The 18,052-nt window shown below is 45.1% G+C and overlaps 1 protein-coding gene across 12 annotated transcripts in view; it reads right to left on the bottom strand.

Moving 5' to 3' along the window:
• Ptprm (protein tyrosine phosphatase receptor type M) overlaps positions 1-18,052 on the bottom strand; it is a 619,038-nt gene that overhangs the window by 215,925 nt on the left and 385,061 nt on the right. For 9 of the 12 annotated variants that reach the window (XM_063232111.1, XM_063232116.1, XM_063232114.1 and 6 more), the window contains exons 12-14: positions 9,064-9,337; positions 8,112-8,148; positions 1,718-1,792 (exon numbers count right to left, since the gene is read on the bottom strand). In XM_063232111.1, the coding sequence (XP_063088181.1) occupies positions 1,718-1,792; positions 8,112-8,148; positions 9,064-9,337 (386 nt within the window). The remainder of the gene's footprint in view (positions 1-1,717; positions 1,793-8,111; positions 8,149-9,063; positions 9,338-18,052) is intronic. The other 3 variants (XM_063232118.1, XM_063232109.1, XM_063232112.1) reach the window with 1 other exon arrangement.

Genomic DNA, 18,052 nt, shown 5'->3' with positions numbered 1-18,052 from the left:
GCAGCCCGTGCGTCCCTCACAATTCCTACACCAAGTAACATGGGCTGGGTCCGAAAGCACATGTCCTTGAAGACACTTTAGGAAGTATCTTCTTAATCATGCAAGTGTTAGGGAAGCACTATCTAGAAGCATCACTTATTTCGTGCCTATTAAATACCATGCTTCATTTGATGAAAACATATCATAAGAAAGGTCCAAGAGAGGGCCTCTCGGCTATATTTCTCCTAACTATGGCTTTATGATGGCATTTTTAGTGATTCGCTGACCAGACTCAGCTCAGATGCAGAGGGGAAATGGGGTGAGCTAGCTGATGGGTTCCATGAGACCCTTGAGGTGGACGTGTGACCCTGTCCCCAGAGCCATGGCTCAGTCTGCTAGGAAGGCGCTGTCTCTCGAGGGCTCTCACTGCTGGGAGGAAGACATCGGAGGTCAGCACAAGGAAGAGGCTGCAACAAGTCAAACTTCAATCCATTAAGGAAATATACGCTCAAAGGAAATCTGAAAGCAGAGCAGACAGAAATCCCAGGAAAGGCACAGCTTTACGGCCCTGGAGCAGATACCTGAAAACAGGCCTGGGATTCCAAGGGGAAAGGGAGTACAGAAGCATTCTGTGTTTCTTTACCTCATCGAAGGAGCCTGTAATTTTCCTGAGCCTTGTTCTATTTTCCAAAATAATACACTCAGGAAACATCTAAACTCTGGTGACTTCTTACTGGAGTTACTTTTGCTGTCTTCTTCACTGTTGGAAAGTATTCCCTCATCTCACACGGGCAGACTTACATGGAAGGCAGCTTTGCGTCTCCGACCTGACTTGACCCACAGCTAAGCTACTTGCAGTAGGACACCGGGCCTGTGGGTCCTTCTGAAGCCAGACTTCAGGCCCTCTCCGTGTCGTCCCATGGGGGAGCTTGAGCACGACTTGCTTTTGGGGCACGGTGAGGTCTTCTGGAGCTCAGTGGCCACTCACCTGGGATCTCGAGTGGCCTACTGGACTCTTCCTGCCTGGATTACTGGAGATGCCCATGCATCTTTAGAGGTAGGTAGAGTGGGCAAGCTCCTCTCTCTCCGTAAAAGAGGTGCGCAGTTCAGCGCCCCTGCACTAAGTCCTCCGACCTTTCTGAATGTTCCTAAGCTACTCAGTTCCCTGACCTGCAGATATGCCGCTTTTCTACGTAAGGGCTTTGTCTGAAACCACAGTCAGAAAAGCCACCTGGACAGCAGTGCCCTAAACATCTTTGGGGTGGCCTCATCTAACGGTCTGGCAGGTAGGCCTGGGTATTGCTACTGGACGTGCAAATGAGACCTGCAAGGTGAACCGTGAGTCTTTCTCATTCTCAAATCTCAATGCCTTTTCAGATCCACCAGGAAAAGGAGAAACATGTGCATCCTTACGAGTTTGCTTGAAACCCTGTCGATGGAAGTCATTGCTATTTTAAGTCCAACAAATTTCATTTCTGTATCACATTAGGCTCGAAAGGAACAAACCGACAGACCAAACACACAATGGAAACATGCAGTGGAGTTGTACTGAATGCATGGGTGTTGATGTGCACACAGAAGAGCCACGCGTATTGATTTAATATGAGCACAGGTCTGTACCCAGGGGCCGGAACACCGGAAGCAGGCCTTAAGCAAAGGAGGCGATGTAGGGGGAAACAAAGCTGAGAGGATGAGTGGGAAATGGGCAAGATGACTCGGCTATACTCGGATGTCTGACCTGTTAGTTGGCCGTCGCCTGCAGCAGGGGCGATGCGAATGTAAGGTGTTGTAAGCTGAGTCAGGATTATCGCAGCTAAGGCAAAGGAGGATTTCCAGGTCAGCATGCATGAGGGAGAAAAAAGCCAGACTGAAGCTAGGCTAGCAAGAGGAACCCCGTCAGCATATCAAATCGTCTCAACTCTGTCCCAACAACAAAAAGAAAAAAGGAAAACAAAACAAAACATAGCAAGGCATTGAATTTTCCAAACTCTTTTCTCTTACAGAAGTGCTAGTCAGGCAACAAGATTTCTACATCTGACACAGTTGCAAGCTTTGGCTGAGACCTTGGGTAGATTAATAAAAGGAAAAAAGTAAAAACCAAAGATGTCAGACCTAAATTCAGCAAAGACTTCAAACTGGTTCTAACTGGATTTGAATATAGTGAATGGAAATTCACAGCCCATTGTGATAATCCAAACTTCAGGCTTTGAAAATATATTAGGTTATTTAAAGTGAGGTTACTTAGGTCCCAATATTTTCTCTTCTTGCTCAAATTACCTTCATGAGGAACATAATCATCTTTCACTAAAATTTTTTAATTAGAGTGGTTTCTCTAATACCTAGATTCCATGCAGGCTTCCACTTAAAGACCTTCATTTTTCACATTATGAGAATTAAAAAATGTATCTCAAAGTACCAGTTAAAAACAAAATTGAAACTACTCATTGCTTTGGCTGTCACTGTCATGGTTAATGTGTGACCAAAGAAAGAGGTAAGACTTGAAAAGGACCACTAGGGCATCTTGCTTTTTTTCAGTTAAGCAGTTAACATTCATGACACACAGATATTGAAAAAAAAATGGAAAATAAAACATCAGTTCTAACATGATACAGCTGGAAAATGATGCAAAGAAAAACTATTGAAAAATTAAGGACCGGCTTACAGGAAAGAGAACTAATTTACATGGAACAGCCTGGGTACTATTTGAAATGCAGCAGCAAATAAGGAAAATAGATCATCTACCATCTGCAGACAATTAAACCCAAACTGCTGCCGCGTAATATTTTGAAATATCCCCCTGCACCACTCAAACAGTGTTGCCTGTTAGACAACTGCAGCGACTGAGCTTAAAAACGGTGCAGAAGTCTTTCGCAAGCTATTAACCAGTGCAGCCCAGCTCTCAAAGTGAGATAAACTAGGCAGAGTTACCAACACAGCACTGCCTGACTTTGCAGACAGGAAACATCTTCACTTTTGGATATAATGCATTGAACATGGTAAGATGCTGTTTAGAAGTCTCGTTACAAAGTTGGTACCGAGTCCGCGGTCAATACACGTACCATGTATGGTTGGCCACAGAAAACTGTGGCTCAAAGCTAATACTCTCGGGTCATTTCTATTATAGGAAAATCAGATCTACACTGCTTTTGAGAAAAATACCCTCTTGTTAAAAAAAATCAGGGCATTTATATACTCTCCAAAAAGGCAAAAGATCTGAACAGAAGGTACGTGAAAATAATTCGGGTGGGCAGCAGGTATTTGCAAATGAGAAAGGACCCAAGTGACAATCGAGCGAAGCCTCATGTGTAAAAAGGTGCTTATAGCAGAAGAGACCTTTCTGATGATCTGGGTTCCCATCTGTGAAGTGCTCACTCATGGCTATTGTTTTTACTGCAAAGACAACATTGGCTTATGCTAGAAATTTCTTTAAAATGGGCAGGGTAGAGTCCAGTAGTTGTGACAAAAACTGTGAGGTCCACTGAGCCTGAAACATTGCTTGTATTCATTGTATCTATTTGAAGTGCTGGGTATTGAACTCAGGGACTGTGATGCCAGTCAGGAGCTCAACCACTGAGCTGTATCTGCAACTCAAAATAATTATGATCTGGTCCTTGACAGAAAAGCTTGCTGACTCCTGCCTTAAGTATCAGTCACGATGCACTATAAAAGAGGGCATTATGAAATGTGGCAGAATAAGGTCAGATTTCCATGCTATTCTTTATAGACAGCATCTGGTGGCCCTGGGTGGGGTCCGGGGGACACAGGTATGCAGGGAAGGGAAAGAGCTGTCTGGTGTGGGTTCCACACTGGAGGCCTTTTGGTGACAAGTCAAGATCTTCCAGAATCCTTTGCATTTACCAACAGTGTTTTTGCCTGACCCTGTGTTCCTGGAAAGATAAGATTGAGTTGGATAAATCTGGCAAACATAGGCTTTTAGGTTTCTTATTTTGGGGAGCCTTTTGGGGGGCCTTCACATACTCCTGATGTACATTATGAAGATTATGAATTATCACGAAGAAAACATTTTCTCTACAAAATGCTGAGAACTGCATGCATATATTCCTGTTTCTAAATCCATAGCCTGAATAACAGCAGACTGGCATATAGGAGTGATCTCACTATGCAATTTGTTTTCTCCTGGATTCAATATGCACAATTAAAAGGAATCTTAATTAGGTTTACATCTCAGCAGACATTCTTCTCAGTTCTTTTATCAAAGCATTTCATTCTGTAACATTATGGCCCAGAAAGGATGGTATTTTTTTCGAACAAAAGAGTGAAAAGAAAAACAGGCTGGAGAAACTTCTCCAAGAGCATAGTGATTAAAAAAAAGAAACATTCAAATTTCTGAGTATAGTTAGAAATTATATCAGAACAATAGAAATCCTTCAAAGTTTCCTCAAGGTCTTCCAGCAAAGCATCTTCACATTCACTATAAATCTGAGTTAAATAAAATACTAACATTATAAACAGCAAAATATTTTCATAGAAAATTCCTTTAAAAAACTTAACAGTGGAATAATTTTTTTCTTCTTGCTTAAGGTTAAAGTCTGACTTCTCCGATAGCTTTGTGGAAAATTAAGCTAGTGGTTGCACGTAACTGCTTACAAGTATACTGCAGTGAGCCATATTATAGCAAGGAAAGGTAAAAATGAATCCCTATGCCTCAAAATTCAACAGACAGAAAAATTTCAAAACTTTCAGGATCTCAAGAGCTTCAAAAGATGAAATATCTATGCATTTGTATTTGGAAGACATTGCAATAATTGTAAAAACAAATGGATAATAGGAAATCTCCCAATGGTTATATCATTAGGAAGAGACATGAGTGACATCATATTAAAGAAAGTATTATCTTATGAAAGATTAATGTGTATGTCTAAGCTGACTGTCACATCCATGAGAATAGATATACCTCATTAATGGGAGAGATTTAATTTATTGACAAGACATACTTTGACTGTTAAGTTTATCCGGATGGTTTCAAATTGGTCATTCAGAAAATTTTTCAAAGCCACTATAAGTTTCTAACCCTGCCAGTTACTATAAGGCAGTTATCATGGACAGAAAAGTTAAAGAAAATGCACTAATTCTTAACACACAAGTGGACTAAATGACCATGAAAAGAACCCATATATAAAAATCTGGATGTGATTGAAAAAAATTAAAAATTTCAAGTACTTAAAAATTATTAAAAGCTCTCCTACTCCCTGAATGCTATGGGGAAAAGGAAGCCTTTGGATTGAGAGGGGGCCATTAAACACCACATGTATCCTATAGCGTGATATCTTTGTTTTTTCACTCGAGAGAACATCCCTGAGATCATCTATAGTCATCAGTTAAACCACAGTCACACGTAGGAACTATGGAGAAATCATTTGGATATAGAAATTAAAGGATCCATAAAAATATAAGCAATTCTCCAAACATGGAAGATATATAATAACATACCTTAGGTTTTCTTCCTGTGTGTAATTTTTATGAGGCTTTGTATTTGGGATGATGGGTGTCAAAATATATCTTTGGAATATGATTAAGATAATCACAACATTAAATGTATAAATAGTACGAGCTATATTTTTAAGAGACATAGCCATGCTTGAAATTACAAACTACCTCTTTGTGAAAAAACACATCCACCTCCATACTTCCCCTAAGAGATACTTGTCAATAGTCATTTCATGAGAATGCTGAAATCTCCGTAAACTCAGAAGGCTGCTTGGGAAAGCAGTTTAATACCCAAGAACTTCATTAAGCCACCATCCTGTCAGAAAAAGGTGGCCAAAACACACTCGGGACCCTTGAACTCTTACGTTTCCAGGGTCTTTATTGCACAGTATTAATGAGTTGTTACATCTACTTACTTCACTGTTCTCACCAAGTAGTCAAGATGGAATAGCTTCCCGTGCTGACACAGGAAGTTTTAGGGCGCAGAAGGGAAGCGTTTCTCATTATGAGGGTGGTGGAACATGCTGTGCTGTGTGGGGCGAGATTAAATCTGTCCACCCAGAAAGTCACAGAATCACACAAGACAGAGCCACCCTGTCCAGGGGTGAGGCCCTCCCCAGGTTTCTCACTATGCTATGACTGTATGAAACAGAAATGACAGAGCCAAGCAATGCATATTAAAATGTGTTTTCCTCTTTCCCCAAAAGGGGTTATTTGGATAGAGTTTGCTGCTGTGTAAACGTTTGCAAATGACTCAGAAAAGACGAGTGGGGAGTATCTGCTCAATGGGGTTATCTGATTGCTTAATCATCCATTGTTGGATTGAAAAACAAATTAAAATATTGATGAAATCTGGCTGATGGGAGAAAATGGCCCAAATCACCATCTAATGCAATCTATTGTAAAAACAGCAAACTGGTCAGGTTTGCACACTTACCAGTGAGTTATTTATGTAATTATTTAACTGCATGAGTGAGGGTGTTGACAGCTTTGTCACTGTTTGCACAGTAAACCGGGCAGTGACTCAGTTCCAAGACAGGGAGCTTGGACTCTCAGGCCACGTGCCCCCCACCCCTCGCCCCAGCTGGAATTTCTGCAGGGTGCAAATCCACCAGACACAGAAGGGAAACCTGGGGAGCAGCATCAGTGCTGGGGGTCGAGTCTGGACCCCATGCTAAGCCAGTGCCCTCCAGCAGCACATATCTCTCCCGTGAAGAAGAAGAGTGGCAGTACTGTCTCTTTTTCCACAGGTATAGTGGAGAAATAAACGTGAATGCATCAAAGTGGTTTTCCCACTCTCAGCTGCGATGGTAAACGTAAGACATTATAAACTAGGCACCCTGGGGCTAGATTTGCTTTCTGAGACCCTAAAGGTTGGCAACACTTCCAGACTCCTGTTCTGGACCAGAGCCATGAGCCGGCAGCGGGGAGCCAGGACAGAGTCCAGGTCTAGGGCTCTCTGGTGCTGTGGTCACTAGTAGCTGCCAGCACACGGTTGTTTAGTGAACACTTGGACAGCTACCATTTCATTCTCTTCTGATTTATTGCCACAAAAGAAGGCCTTCAATCAAGTATGATGAGACATAAAGAGAGTCTTAAAATCTATGTAAATAGATTCTTGGAAAAAGAACCATAAGCCCATGAGGACAAACAGAAATGAAGAGATCACTTTACTCAGGCCTACCCCATATGATGCCACCAAGAAGTATGTGTAGGCTACCACTGAGCTGAAAAAGTGGTGCAGCTTGATGAAGCAAGAATGCAGCGAGGATTCCGAGGATGTCTGTGTACATCCTTGGCACGTTCGAACGGCTGCCTCAAAGTGAAACGACCATGAAGATAGTTCTTGCTCGTGGGACTCATCCCTGCTCAATTAAATCACACAGAACCACGCATCTCTGATGGCCTGCGTGAGGCACTTAGCTGCAAGGGTTAATTTATAAGGCCTCACTTGAAGACAGCACCGTCCCCTCCACCTTTGCGTGGGACAGGTGAGGCAGGCCGCCAGGCTGACAGGACAGCACTGCTCGAGTTGAGGACATTGGCGGCACTGTCTTCATCAGGGGGTGCCGTGTGGGGAGAGCAAGAAGTGTCCACCTGCACACCTCTGCCTTCACAGCATTTGTCCAGGCAAGAGAGACGAGTTCCGTCATGCGGTCACCTGGATCCCTGTCACAAAGGGGCTGGGGTGGGGCAAGGTGCAGCCGTGCATACAGGAGCACCAGCAAGGCGGGAGGCTGAGGTGGGAGGATCTCCTGGCCCTGCCCCAGGAGTTTGGGGCCAGCCTGGTAACAGAGCATGGTCTTGTCTCAAAGAAGAAAAAAAATACAAAGGATGGGGTAATATTTTAACTACTCCTTTTATATGAAGATTGACTATACACAGGGATGGAACACTGTGGATTAAAACATGTACACTGGCAACTTATTAAAATTCACATTTAAAAAGCTACTCAAAACTGCTTTGAACACAGCAGGAAGGCTTATTTTAAAAAGTATGCACATGGAAGAGTCAAGGCCAAGTGCCATAATGCCCTGTTACATACACACACACATATGCACATGCAAGTACTGTAATAAACATATGTACACATTCATATTTCAATGGAGTTACATTTTAAGTCATTTTAAAATAGTCTAAATTAACTTTCATAAGACATAAACCAGGACACAGTTTCAACCTACCTTTTGTGGCCACCCGAACACAGTCAATTTTGGTTTCCTGTAAGAAATAAAGAGGGAATGGATGACGACTCACATTTTGTTAAAAACAACAGAAAAGCTGCAGTTCTGGCTAAGTCTCCAGACAAGGAAGATCTCACTGTGCCAGCTGAGCTTTTATCACCAGCGGGCACTCTGTGTCCAGCTTGGACACATTTTCCCACGCCCAACTCGGTGGCACTGGGCAGTCCTGAACCAACAAGGGGGGCAGAGCGAGACGCCTGCATCCCACCTGGGGGGCTGGCCCCCTTGTCCACTCGACCCCAGACTTCCCTTCCTCTCCCTGGGAGTCAAGTGCACACCAGGGCTGGGCTAGGTGGGAGGGGACCATGGTGGGACCCCGAAACGTCTCCTTTTTCCCTGAGGTATTTCTGAGTTCTTATCAGAGATCCGTGCTGAACAGAAAGGGGGAACGTTTCAGAAATAACTCTGAGAATTTTACTTTGTTTCCATCTCATCTTTCTAAAGTTGTTTTCTCTTAGAAAAGGAAAAAAAGATACCTAATTTAGTTGCAGCTACAGGAGGCATAAACTCTAAAGAAATGGCAGAGAATGTGCTTAAAAGACAGATGTTGTGGATCTCCCCAAATTTTAAATGAGCTGAATGCATGTATCAGAACTGTGCATTAGTAAACCAAGCAGGGTGACGAGCCAACTTTTGGTAATAAGAAAATCCGAAAATGAAAACCATCATGGAGATGATATATTTTTCCAACTCCTCCGAAACATGGTGAATACCCTCACTTCTTGCTGTAAGTTTTTCTACGTGAAAATAATTTACAAGGAGAAGAAACCCATTTGCTTATGTGTAAAAACACAGGAAGGCTGGACTCTGTCCATTTAGTGCTGTCTTATTTGAGCTACACTCGCGTTAAAAACCCAAACACCCCAAGTCAGTAGTCATCTGCCACACATACCCCATTGGCTCTACTAGCCGCTTGGAAGTAAATTCTGTAGCTTTTGTGGGGGAGCAGAGGGGTGTTCCAGTATCCGTTGTAGGTCTTGTTATCCCCGATAGTGAAAGGCTGGGCTGCCTGGATGCTATCGGCAGGAAACTCGGCCGCGAAGTAGTACTGCGAGTTCAGGAGGGATGCGTTCTGGAAGTGGATTGGTACCGGGTAGCACTTTAAGATCTCTGTCGTCTTTTTAGTTCTTCGAGGACGTTCTTCCTCAACGACTATTTGGTAGACGCTAGAAAAAAGACAGAATCGTCAGTGATGTGTTTGGATACCAGAGACGGTGCACTCTGCCAGTGGTCTGTGAAACAGAGAATGTGCTGGACAGGGTCATGGATATAGGCGTGGTATGCATGGGCTGCACGAGGGGCCTGACAGGTTGTCACTGCATGCTGGCTCCTGCCAAGAGGCAGGGCTCACACTTTCCTGCAGAATCTTCTAGCCAAAGTCACACAATTTTTTGAGAGGTACAAAATTCGCCATGCTCAAAAAAATTAGATGTTACTGTTTATAAGCTGGACATGGAAAGAATGTCCTTCACGCACACCACGAGGATGGCCTTCAACAAAGGCAAAGTGCTGTAAATAAAGCAAAGGGACATAACCCTTCCTTCCTAACCTCAGGCACTTTCTGCTGGAGCAGTCATGCAAGATCCTCCACACAGCTGGGCAGACTTCTTCCTGCATAACAGATGCTGTATTTAAAGATTTCGCCAAAGTGAGGACAGAGGGACACACGGGAGGAAAAGCAGACTTTTGACTCCTCTCCTCTCCTCTCCTCTCCTCTCCTCTCCTCTCCTCTCCTCTCCTCTCCTCTCCTCTCCTCTCCTCTCCTCTCCTCCCTGATGTCTTATACTTACAGTCCAATGTAGTGATTTTAAAACATATCTATCTGCACAGCCCTTGATGCTTCTTCCATCAAGACACTGTATTGGCTATGTGTAATGTCTCATGTGCCACCAACTGAGTAGCAGAAGGGATACTGTAGGTGCTGCTGGGAAAAGCCCACCACCAAGGACATGGCCCCATGATCTTGAACCTGCCACGCTCATGGGAACCTGGGCAGGTACTCTACCCAGGCTGTGAAGGGCCATATGTGTGAGCCACTGTGGAAGGCCACACGGCTCAGCCTCCCACACCTGCAGCCCACAGAGGGCCCAAGCCCAACCTGCCCAGCCAGCCTTCTGCTGGCTTATCACATCACACAGCATCCAAAGGCTGTGTTATGCTGCTAAGCTGCGGGCAGTGATGAGCACAGTGAGTAGAATGTTCATTTCCTGGGATTGTCACCCTCTGTTAACTGCCATCTGAAATGTTAATATTCACTTTAATTTTTGCAAGATAGAGGCCACATTCACGTCACTTTCAGGTGGCACACTGTGACAGCTGTCCTATCTTGATGAGCTCCTGCTGACAGTCTCTGATCAGATCTCACTTACAAAGGAAGCTCGCTTTATCACAGGGGCACATGTGCTGCAAGAGGCAGGGTCCCTGGGCGCTTCTGTGCTGTCCTTGGCTGCAGGCTTGCTGGTGGCCCTGGGCAGGTGGGGGCCAGGCCACGCTAGGGCAGGGGAACAGTCCATGGTCAGAGTGAAAGTCTGCAACACCACGCGCCTCGGTCCAGCTGCACAGGAGAACTGAGCGGGGCCTTCACCCTGGACTTCGCCAAAAAGGACCCAGGAAGCAGCGTAAGCAAGCACTTGACACTTAGAATGGAACGGGTCATGAGGTGCACAGTTTAGAAAGCAAAATATAATCCAGAAGTCATTTCTATTTTCTTTGGGGGGAGGCAGCACATTCTACGTGAAAGGACAAAATTTACTGAGATTCACCAATGTGCTTCGCTGTACCAAATGTGATCTCAAGTTTATTTTTGCATTCATTTTCTGCAAACTTAAAAGCTAGAGGAGAAAATCACCAGGGAGCGGGGTCTGTGGTAAGACGGCTGGTCAGTGTTTAAGTGTACCCAGGATAATTTGCTACTCAGTGGTGAAATCTGAATGGCCCCTGCTGCCTCTCCTGCCCCCTTCTCTCCAGCTTTGCTAGGACACGTGATGCATGTGTCCACGTGTGTCAGCTCCAACAGTGATTTCCTTCTTTGGCAGTGGTAGAGATTAAACCAGGGCCGCATGCATTCTAGGCCAGCACTCTGCAGCTGGGCTACAGCCTGAGCCCTTGTCACTTGTTCTGGGGTCAGGGCCTGACGAAGTGACCCAGACTAGCATGGCATTTGTGATTTTTCCTGCTTCAGCCACACAAGTTGCTGAGATTCTACATATATGTGACTTGCCTGGCTCCACAAATACTGAGGGCCAAGCACTGCTCTGCTTTAACTCAAACGGTATACTGCTTCCTGAAAAACTCTCCCCCAATGGAACGAAATCTTGTCTTATGACTTAAGTACCATCCAGTGGAAAAAATAATTTTTGCCCAACTAGCAATGTAATGAGGACTGGGTGAAAATTTGAGATTAAAATGATCATTTAATGGGCCTCCCTTGTGGCCAGCAAGCTTTAGCTGCATTATACACCCGACTCCAGACTTATTACTTTTTAAACGGCTACCATCTACTCATCTTCAGATATATTAAAGACAGAACTAAGCTGACTGGAGCCATTTCCAACCGCAAATGTCTTTTCATCCTTGTTCCATGAGACAAATTAGATTTGCAAGCATCCAGACCTCAAATCTATTTGCTCTTTAATAATTTAAGCACTCAAAGGTCAAGCAGCTCTTTTCTATTCCCCTTTATCAAAGCCCAAGTGCTAATGAAAAATAGCAAAATCATCTCCCCACCCGTGGGCCATGCGTGGCCTTTGCCCTGAGAATCAACACATGGTGAGTGCCTAGATGCGAGGCACCGGGCAGAAGAGTACGGTTTCATATACACACATGACATCATGCCACCGATGAAGTTCTAAAATCATTCCATCCACAATCAGAATCTCCAAACTCGCTTTCCAAATCCCATTGAATGGTTTTTCTAAAAAGATTAAAGAAAGCAAAAGCTCAAGGTTAGGAAAACGGGTCAGAAGGTTCTAGCTTAGTGAGCTGAATTAAAATTCTGTTATCCTTTTAATGTATTACTCAGGCTCCTTTGTTTATTAAAATTGCACTATGCCTAGACCTGTCCTACCACTACTCTGGAATATAAAGCAACATAAAAATCTTCCTATGGCATTTGCAATATTAAAGTGTATCTCATAGCTGAGATGAATCTGCCAAAAGCATGACATCACTATATCAGAACTTTCTGACAGAATGAAATTTAATTTAAAGTTTAATTTATGCTGGGCTTTTCTACAACACAATTCTAAGGCCTTTACAACGGGAATAAAAAAATCTGCATTTATATAGAATAGACTAGCACATGAGTACAACCTACAAAGGAACCTCTGAATATCTTTCATGTCCTTTTTTAAACTTGAAAGTTCAAATGTGATTAAATGTTTTCAGTTTTCCCCAACTCTCAGGTCTCCGAGAAGCCTGCAGATTTGAAATTGACTTACATTTCTTTTGGCCCTAATTCATTTCAAGATTAAACCCTTCATCATTAAATCCATTTTTCTTATTCATTTATTTTATTTCTTATCAGCATAAAATAGTAGAAGGTCAGCCGACTGGCTAACAGGACAAGGTCTTAGGAAGAGGGCAGAGGAGGAGAAGCACTGACCGTCCCTCACGGCTTTGCCCACCTGTTGGGACGATGGTTCCCATCACTCGGGGCTTAGGGTAGCATGCTTTCACAGCTCCTGGTAGTGACTTTCACCTTGATTTGAAATTTTAGGTACGATTTATAATTCTATCTATACTAAAAAGAGAGATCAGTGCTGATACCTTTCTGATAAGTAATTTAGGTGAAAATATTACATGCAAACTAAACAGGAGTCCAGTTACAATTGTGGAAACTCATGCAACGTATGTTCTTCCCGCTCCTCAGTCAGACCCAGCTCTCTCTTAAATCTATTAGTGGTGCTTTTTTTTTTTTTTTTGTCTTTTTGAGACAGGGTCTTGCTGTGCAGTTCAGACTGGCCTTGAGCTCTCTTTGTAGCACAAAGCTGTTCTCTAACTTGCAACCGTCCTCCTGCCTCAGCCTCCTGAGTGCTGGGATTACAGGTATGTGCTGCCACACCCTAGTTTGTTAGTGTTTATTGAAATGACACCGAAATATTCTAAGGAACCTGTTTTGCACTGAGTTAAAAAGTATGGCATTGGTTTACAATCAGGAAGCAGACAGCACTGGGCACACTGTCATCATGGTGATGACTCCCTGGGATCCTGAGGGGAACAGCGCACTGATGACAGAGGATCCTGCCGGGTCCCTTTCAGTCAGTCGTGGGTGATCACTGGTGACAGCACAATGTCACACACCATATAGCACGGCCAGACCTGTGGGGCTGAACATTCCACGGCACCGCTGTAGTTTCTCTTTGTCCTGTTGTGATCTGCTGGCCAGGCACCGCTGAGGAACACGACAGGACAAGGTGGGCGTATTTAATGCTCTCCTGGTCATAACTCAGCACAGGGAGCTTTCCCGGCTTAAAGACCCTACTACTCTGCTACTTCGGGATAAAATCTGCTATAATAAAATATTAATTACCGTGGAAAGGTTGGGTGAGAAACCGGAAGTCAGTTACAGCCCATATTGTGAATAAAGGGCATGGTGAAAAGCCCCTTAGTTATGGAGGCCTGGGATAATACAAAACAACCAGCACATCAGACCCTGGCTGAGCTGCGCTGGAAAAGGCCACCTGTCAGCAATCTTCACAGCAGGCCGCAGGTCTGGAGCAAATTAGTCCTGGACGGAATCTCTTTAAGGGTGGCTTCTCCTGCTCAGAGTGATGAAGACCCTTCCTTTAGCCAGGTGTATCACAGCTTCGTCTTCAAGATTTCAAACAACCACACGATGACAAAAATTATGATTCAAGGTCAGTTACTACGGTGAAAGGGTGGTCTCTTTTTTCTTTTTAGATTTTTTTCGGAGCAGCTAACTAAGTTATTTTTATTTTAAAGTGAATAAAACAAAACAAGACAGAACAGACTAGAATAAAACAATATACGCAACAAAGGATTTCAAAACAAGACAACAGGAAATCCACAGTGGCTACCATAAAAGAATGTTCTCTTAATCAGCCCTGGACATCTGAATAAAACTAGGAAGAGAATCCTATCAAAGCTGTACCTGTAAAGGTTGAGGGCTCCCCTCCTCTGAAAAATCTTTGCAAAAAGTTTTGGATTTTGCAGTATTTTTGATTTTCAGACTAGGAATGTTTAACCAGTGAAGTCCACGTAAATATCCTCAAATCTGACTTCAAACTCTGAAGTAGTTTGTGAAGCCCTCAGGTAGGCAGCTTCTGTCTTTGCTTGTGGATGTTTGCACTGCATCCAATTCAGACTCTTTCCAGCCCAGAATGCTTCCTTGCTGCAGCCAGCACGACAGACACAAAAGGCACACACAGCACAGGGTCTCCCAGCCCACAAACGAGGGGCATTGCTTCTCTCCATTTCCCTCTCCTTTCTGTCCACAGTGCCAGTTGTGGGCCCGGCCTTGTGCCAGGCACAGAGGAAGAATAAAAAGGAACCAGGTGTGGTCTGTGCAGGTGATGGAGATGCCCAGTTTAAAGCTGCTATGCAGAGGTCACCATGGTGCAGAGCTCCTGTGACGAGGACCTAAGAGGACTATCTAAAGCACAAAGTCACAGGTGTGTGTGTGCGCGCGTGTGTGCACATGTGCATCTTTACACTAAAGTCTTGCACCATCTATCACACTGAGGGCATCTGGCCTGGAACAGTCCCTGGTCATTGTCACCTGTGGATGCCACTCATAGGATGTTTCTGTACAATGTTCTCCTTAAATCAAAAACAACACAACCCAGCCAGATGTGGTGGCACTGGCGGCCCCAGCTACTCGGGAGGCTTAGGCAGGAGGAGCACTTGAACCACAGAGTTTGAGACCAGTCTGTGCAGCATGGCAGGACTCTGTCTCAAAAAGAAAAACTCCACACAGCAATACAGAAACCAAAGTCTTTAGATTCTGAACTCACGCATTCGCCACTGATTCCGGTGGCTTGGGAGGATCTGCTCTCAGTCACAAAGAGGCCTCTGCTGCTGAGCCCCAGGGTCCCCTCACCCAGTCCCACACTCAGCGGCTACTGGCAGGACTGCACTGCAGGGCACCGACTCTACTTCACTCCCAAAGCCACTGTGCTGCACAGGTGAGAAGCAGCAGGACACACATCTGGGCTGTGAGGGGAGAAGCACCCAGGCCCGCTGGTGGCACTGGTTGCCCTCTGCCTCTGCCCACCACGACTTCCACCTCTGTCACCATGCCCTGATTTCTGGGACTCTCTGTGGTAGATCTAGGTACAGTGTGGCCAGTGCTCTGTTGGCTTTGGGGGTGGTGGCATTTAGTCCTGAGGGCATCCAGTCCTTCCAGGAGACCCTGACCCCTCTGGACACAGGCTTGGTCCACTGCCACCAGGATGGGGCCCTTGAGCTACTGCGCCAGCCGGGGGTCCTCGAATGAACCTGAGTCCTGGCCTCGCACCGAGCCCTTTGGACGGGACCACGTGGAAGCAAAGAAAATCTAAAACATAGGGGCAAGAAGGCAGGACAGCATATTTTTATGTGTGAAAGCAAGTTTGAAATGGAGTTTGAGCAGAGTTAAATAAAGTTTTATTGTATAAATGCTCCACAACAGCCTTGCTATGATTATTATCTCTCCCCTGCCATTTTTAGGGCTTCTTTCCACAGGTTCTTGGAGAAAACTCTTCATTTCCAAAATGAATTTTTCAAAGACATGACTGACTTTGTCATCCAAGAAACAATATTAATAAAAATGATCTTTGGTTCCTGGCAGGAGAAGAATCATAGAGTCTTATTTTTTAATACAAAGAAAGTCTCCCAGAATCAGGCAGGGAAGGGTGGGTGCTCAGGGGTTCAGCATCTGCCACTGATGCACGGCGAGGCCACCGAGTAGTCCCGAGCCGTGGCTCGTGCTGGGAGATCAAATCTGAGGTTTCCCACACAATGACACTGTCATCTTCATCTGTGCACCCAGGGGACAAAGGAACGTTATTAGGGCTGGGAAGTCAGAGCACCATCCCTGAAATAATTTAGCAAGGGATAGAAACTTTTGTAAGCCCACAGGTTTCAAGAGGTTCCCAAGGTGATGCACAGCTTTTTCAATAAGGAAACAGGAGTGGCTAAAATGCCACTTACGAAGCATCTCGGATGAACCAGTATTTTCTGCCTAGCTCCCGTCTGGAGACAATTAAAACTGGTCAAAGGGAAAAGAACATCCCTTCCAACAACAAAGGACTGATTAGTCTGATTAAAACAATTCGATTCTCTAAAAGGATCCTGTTCAAGGCCGCGGATTCTGTTTAAATTTAGGTTCTGAAACTCACAAGGCTAAAACAGTTGGGCGCGGCCAAGCTTGGTTCTAACTCATCCTGGGCCCTGCCCCCAAAAGGAAGAAGTAAGAAAAATACAACACTGTTTCTAAGAATTAAGCAATCTACAGGTTCTACAGTAATAATCTAGAAACAGAGGTGTATTTCCCTATTGCTAGAGAAAACTGGAGGGAGAATATTAAAGTACAGAAAAGCTCTGCTCTGCACAGGCAGACACCACTGCCTTGGCTCCAAAGATTCAGCAGGGACGAGGTCTTGGGACCTAGGGGCGGGGACCAGAGAGAGAAGAGGAGACATGGGCTCCTGGAGGAAGCAGCGTCCTGGCTTGTGGGCACTGCTCCGAAAGCTCAAGGATTTGGGTGGGAGCGGGTGGGCTGGTGAGGCCCGAATTTCAGTTCCTGCAGCTGTCAAGCAGGGCTGCTGACACCTAGGAAGGCCAAAGGCCTGGCCTACCCCACCTCGCTCAGCTAAGCCTGATGCAGCTGCTCCTCTTTAATTCTGATCATTGTTTCTCTTCTATGAGCTGTGCAGACGGACGTGGCCAAGGTTCGGGAATATTATACCGGAACTGAAATCTGCTCTAAGACAGGGGCAGAACCCTGGCATCTTCCTTCCTGGAGAAGCGCTGTCCTTGTCACTGCCCCGCCTAGATGCCCTTCTTGCTGTAGGTTATGGGACCGGACAGGATGCTCCCTACAACTACGAGGAATTCACGGAATAAAGGAACAACCGGGCAAGGGCAGAACCGAAAGGGCAGTAGCGATTAGAAACCTTAAGCATATTACTAAAATCAGAGAATAAAGGCCCGGCACAGCAGTCTAGTTAACATTTTCTAGGCAAATCATGTATGTTAGTCTCCCTTCAGTACTTGGGTGCAAAGAATTTTCATCGCCATTAATGCTTCTGATGGCATGGTAGGGGATCAGGATACGCCTCTGGAGGCAACTTTACAAAAGAAGAAACGGATTCCGAGTTTTGGGGTGACACAAGGCCCCAAAAGTTAGTAAGTGACACAACCCCAAAACCTATGCCGTGTTCTCTGCACATGTGGTGCGCTTCTCCCAGGCACCCAGCTGTAGGAACAGTGTCATCTCAGTGACCGGAGGCCACTTTTCCTAAAGGAGACTGGCTACGTGGAGAGAGCTCGGGGTGGCGCTGCCTCCCAGCCCAAAGCCCACTGGCTTCCTCGTGTCTCCACCCAGGAACTGATCGCAAGTGCAAACCCTGTCCTAGTGCCCCGTAAAAATTCTCCCATGTTCAATCACTTTTATTAAAAAATAGAGAAGAGAGAAGGAAAAAGTCCAGGAAGGAAGTACCAAGCGCGAAACACATAAGATGGCCCTGTAGTGCACAGTGTGGGTCAGTCCTGAGTATCTATGGCCGCTGTCTCTCATGTCCACAGAGAGGCTCTTGGAGGTGTCAGTCACAGAAACATTCAACCGAAGACCCGGGAGTAAACGATCCCTAACTTTCTAATTGTAGGCAAGCAGTGCACGGAGGTGGCCCGGCGTACAAGCCAGAGCGATGCCCTGATGC

Source organism: Cavia porcellus, unplaced genomic scaffold (assembly GCF_034190915.1).
Source record: "Cavia porcellus strain 051 isolate PalLab524CR breed Dunkin Hartley unplaced genomic scaffold, mCavPor4.1 scaffold_20, whole genome shotgun sequence".
NCBI lineage: Eukaryota > Metazoa > Chordata > Mammalia > Rodentia > Caviidae > Cavia > Cavia porcellus.
Note: the sequence above shows the minus strand (reverse complement) of the source record. Positions and strands in the feature narration are given on the sequence as shown.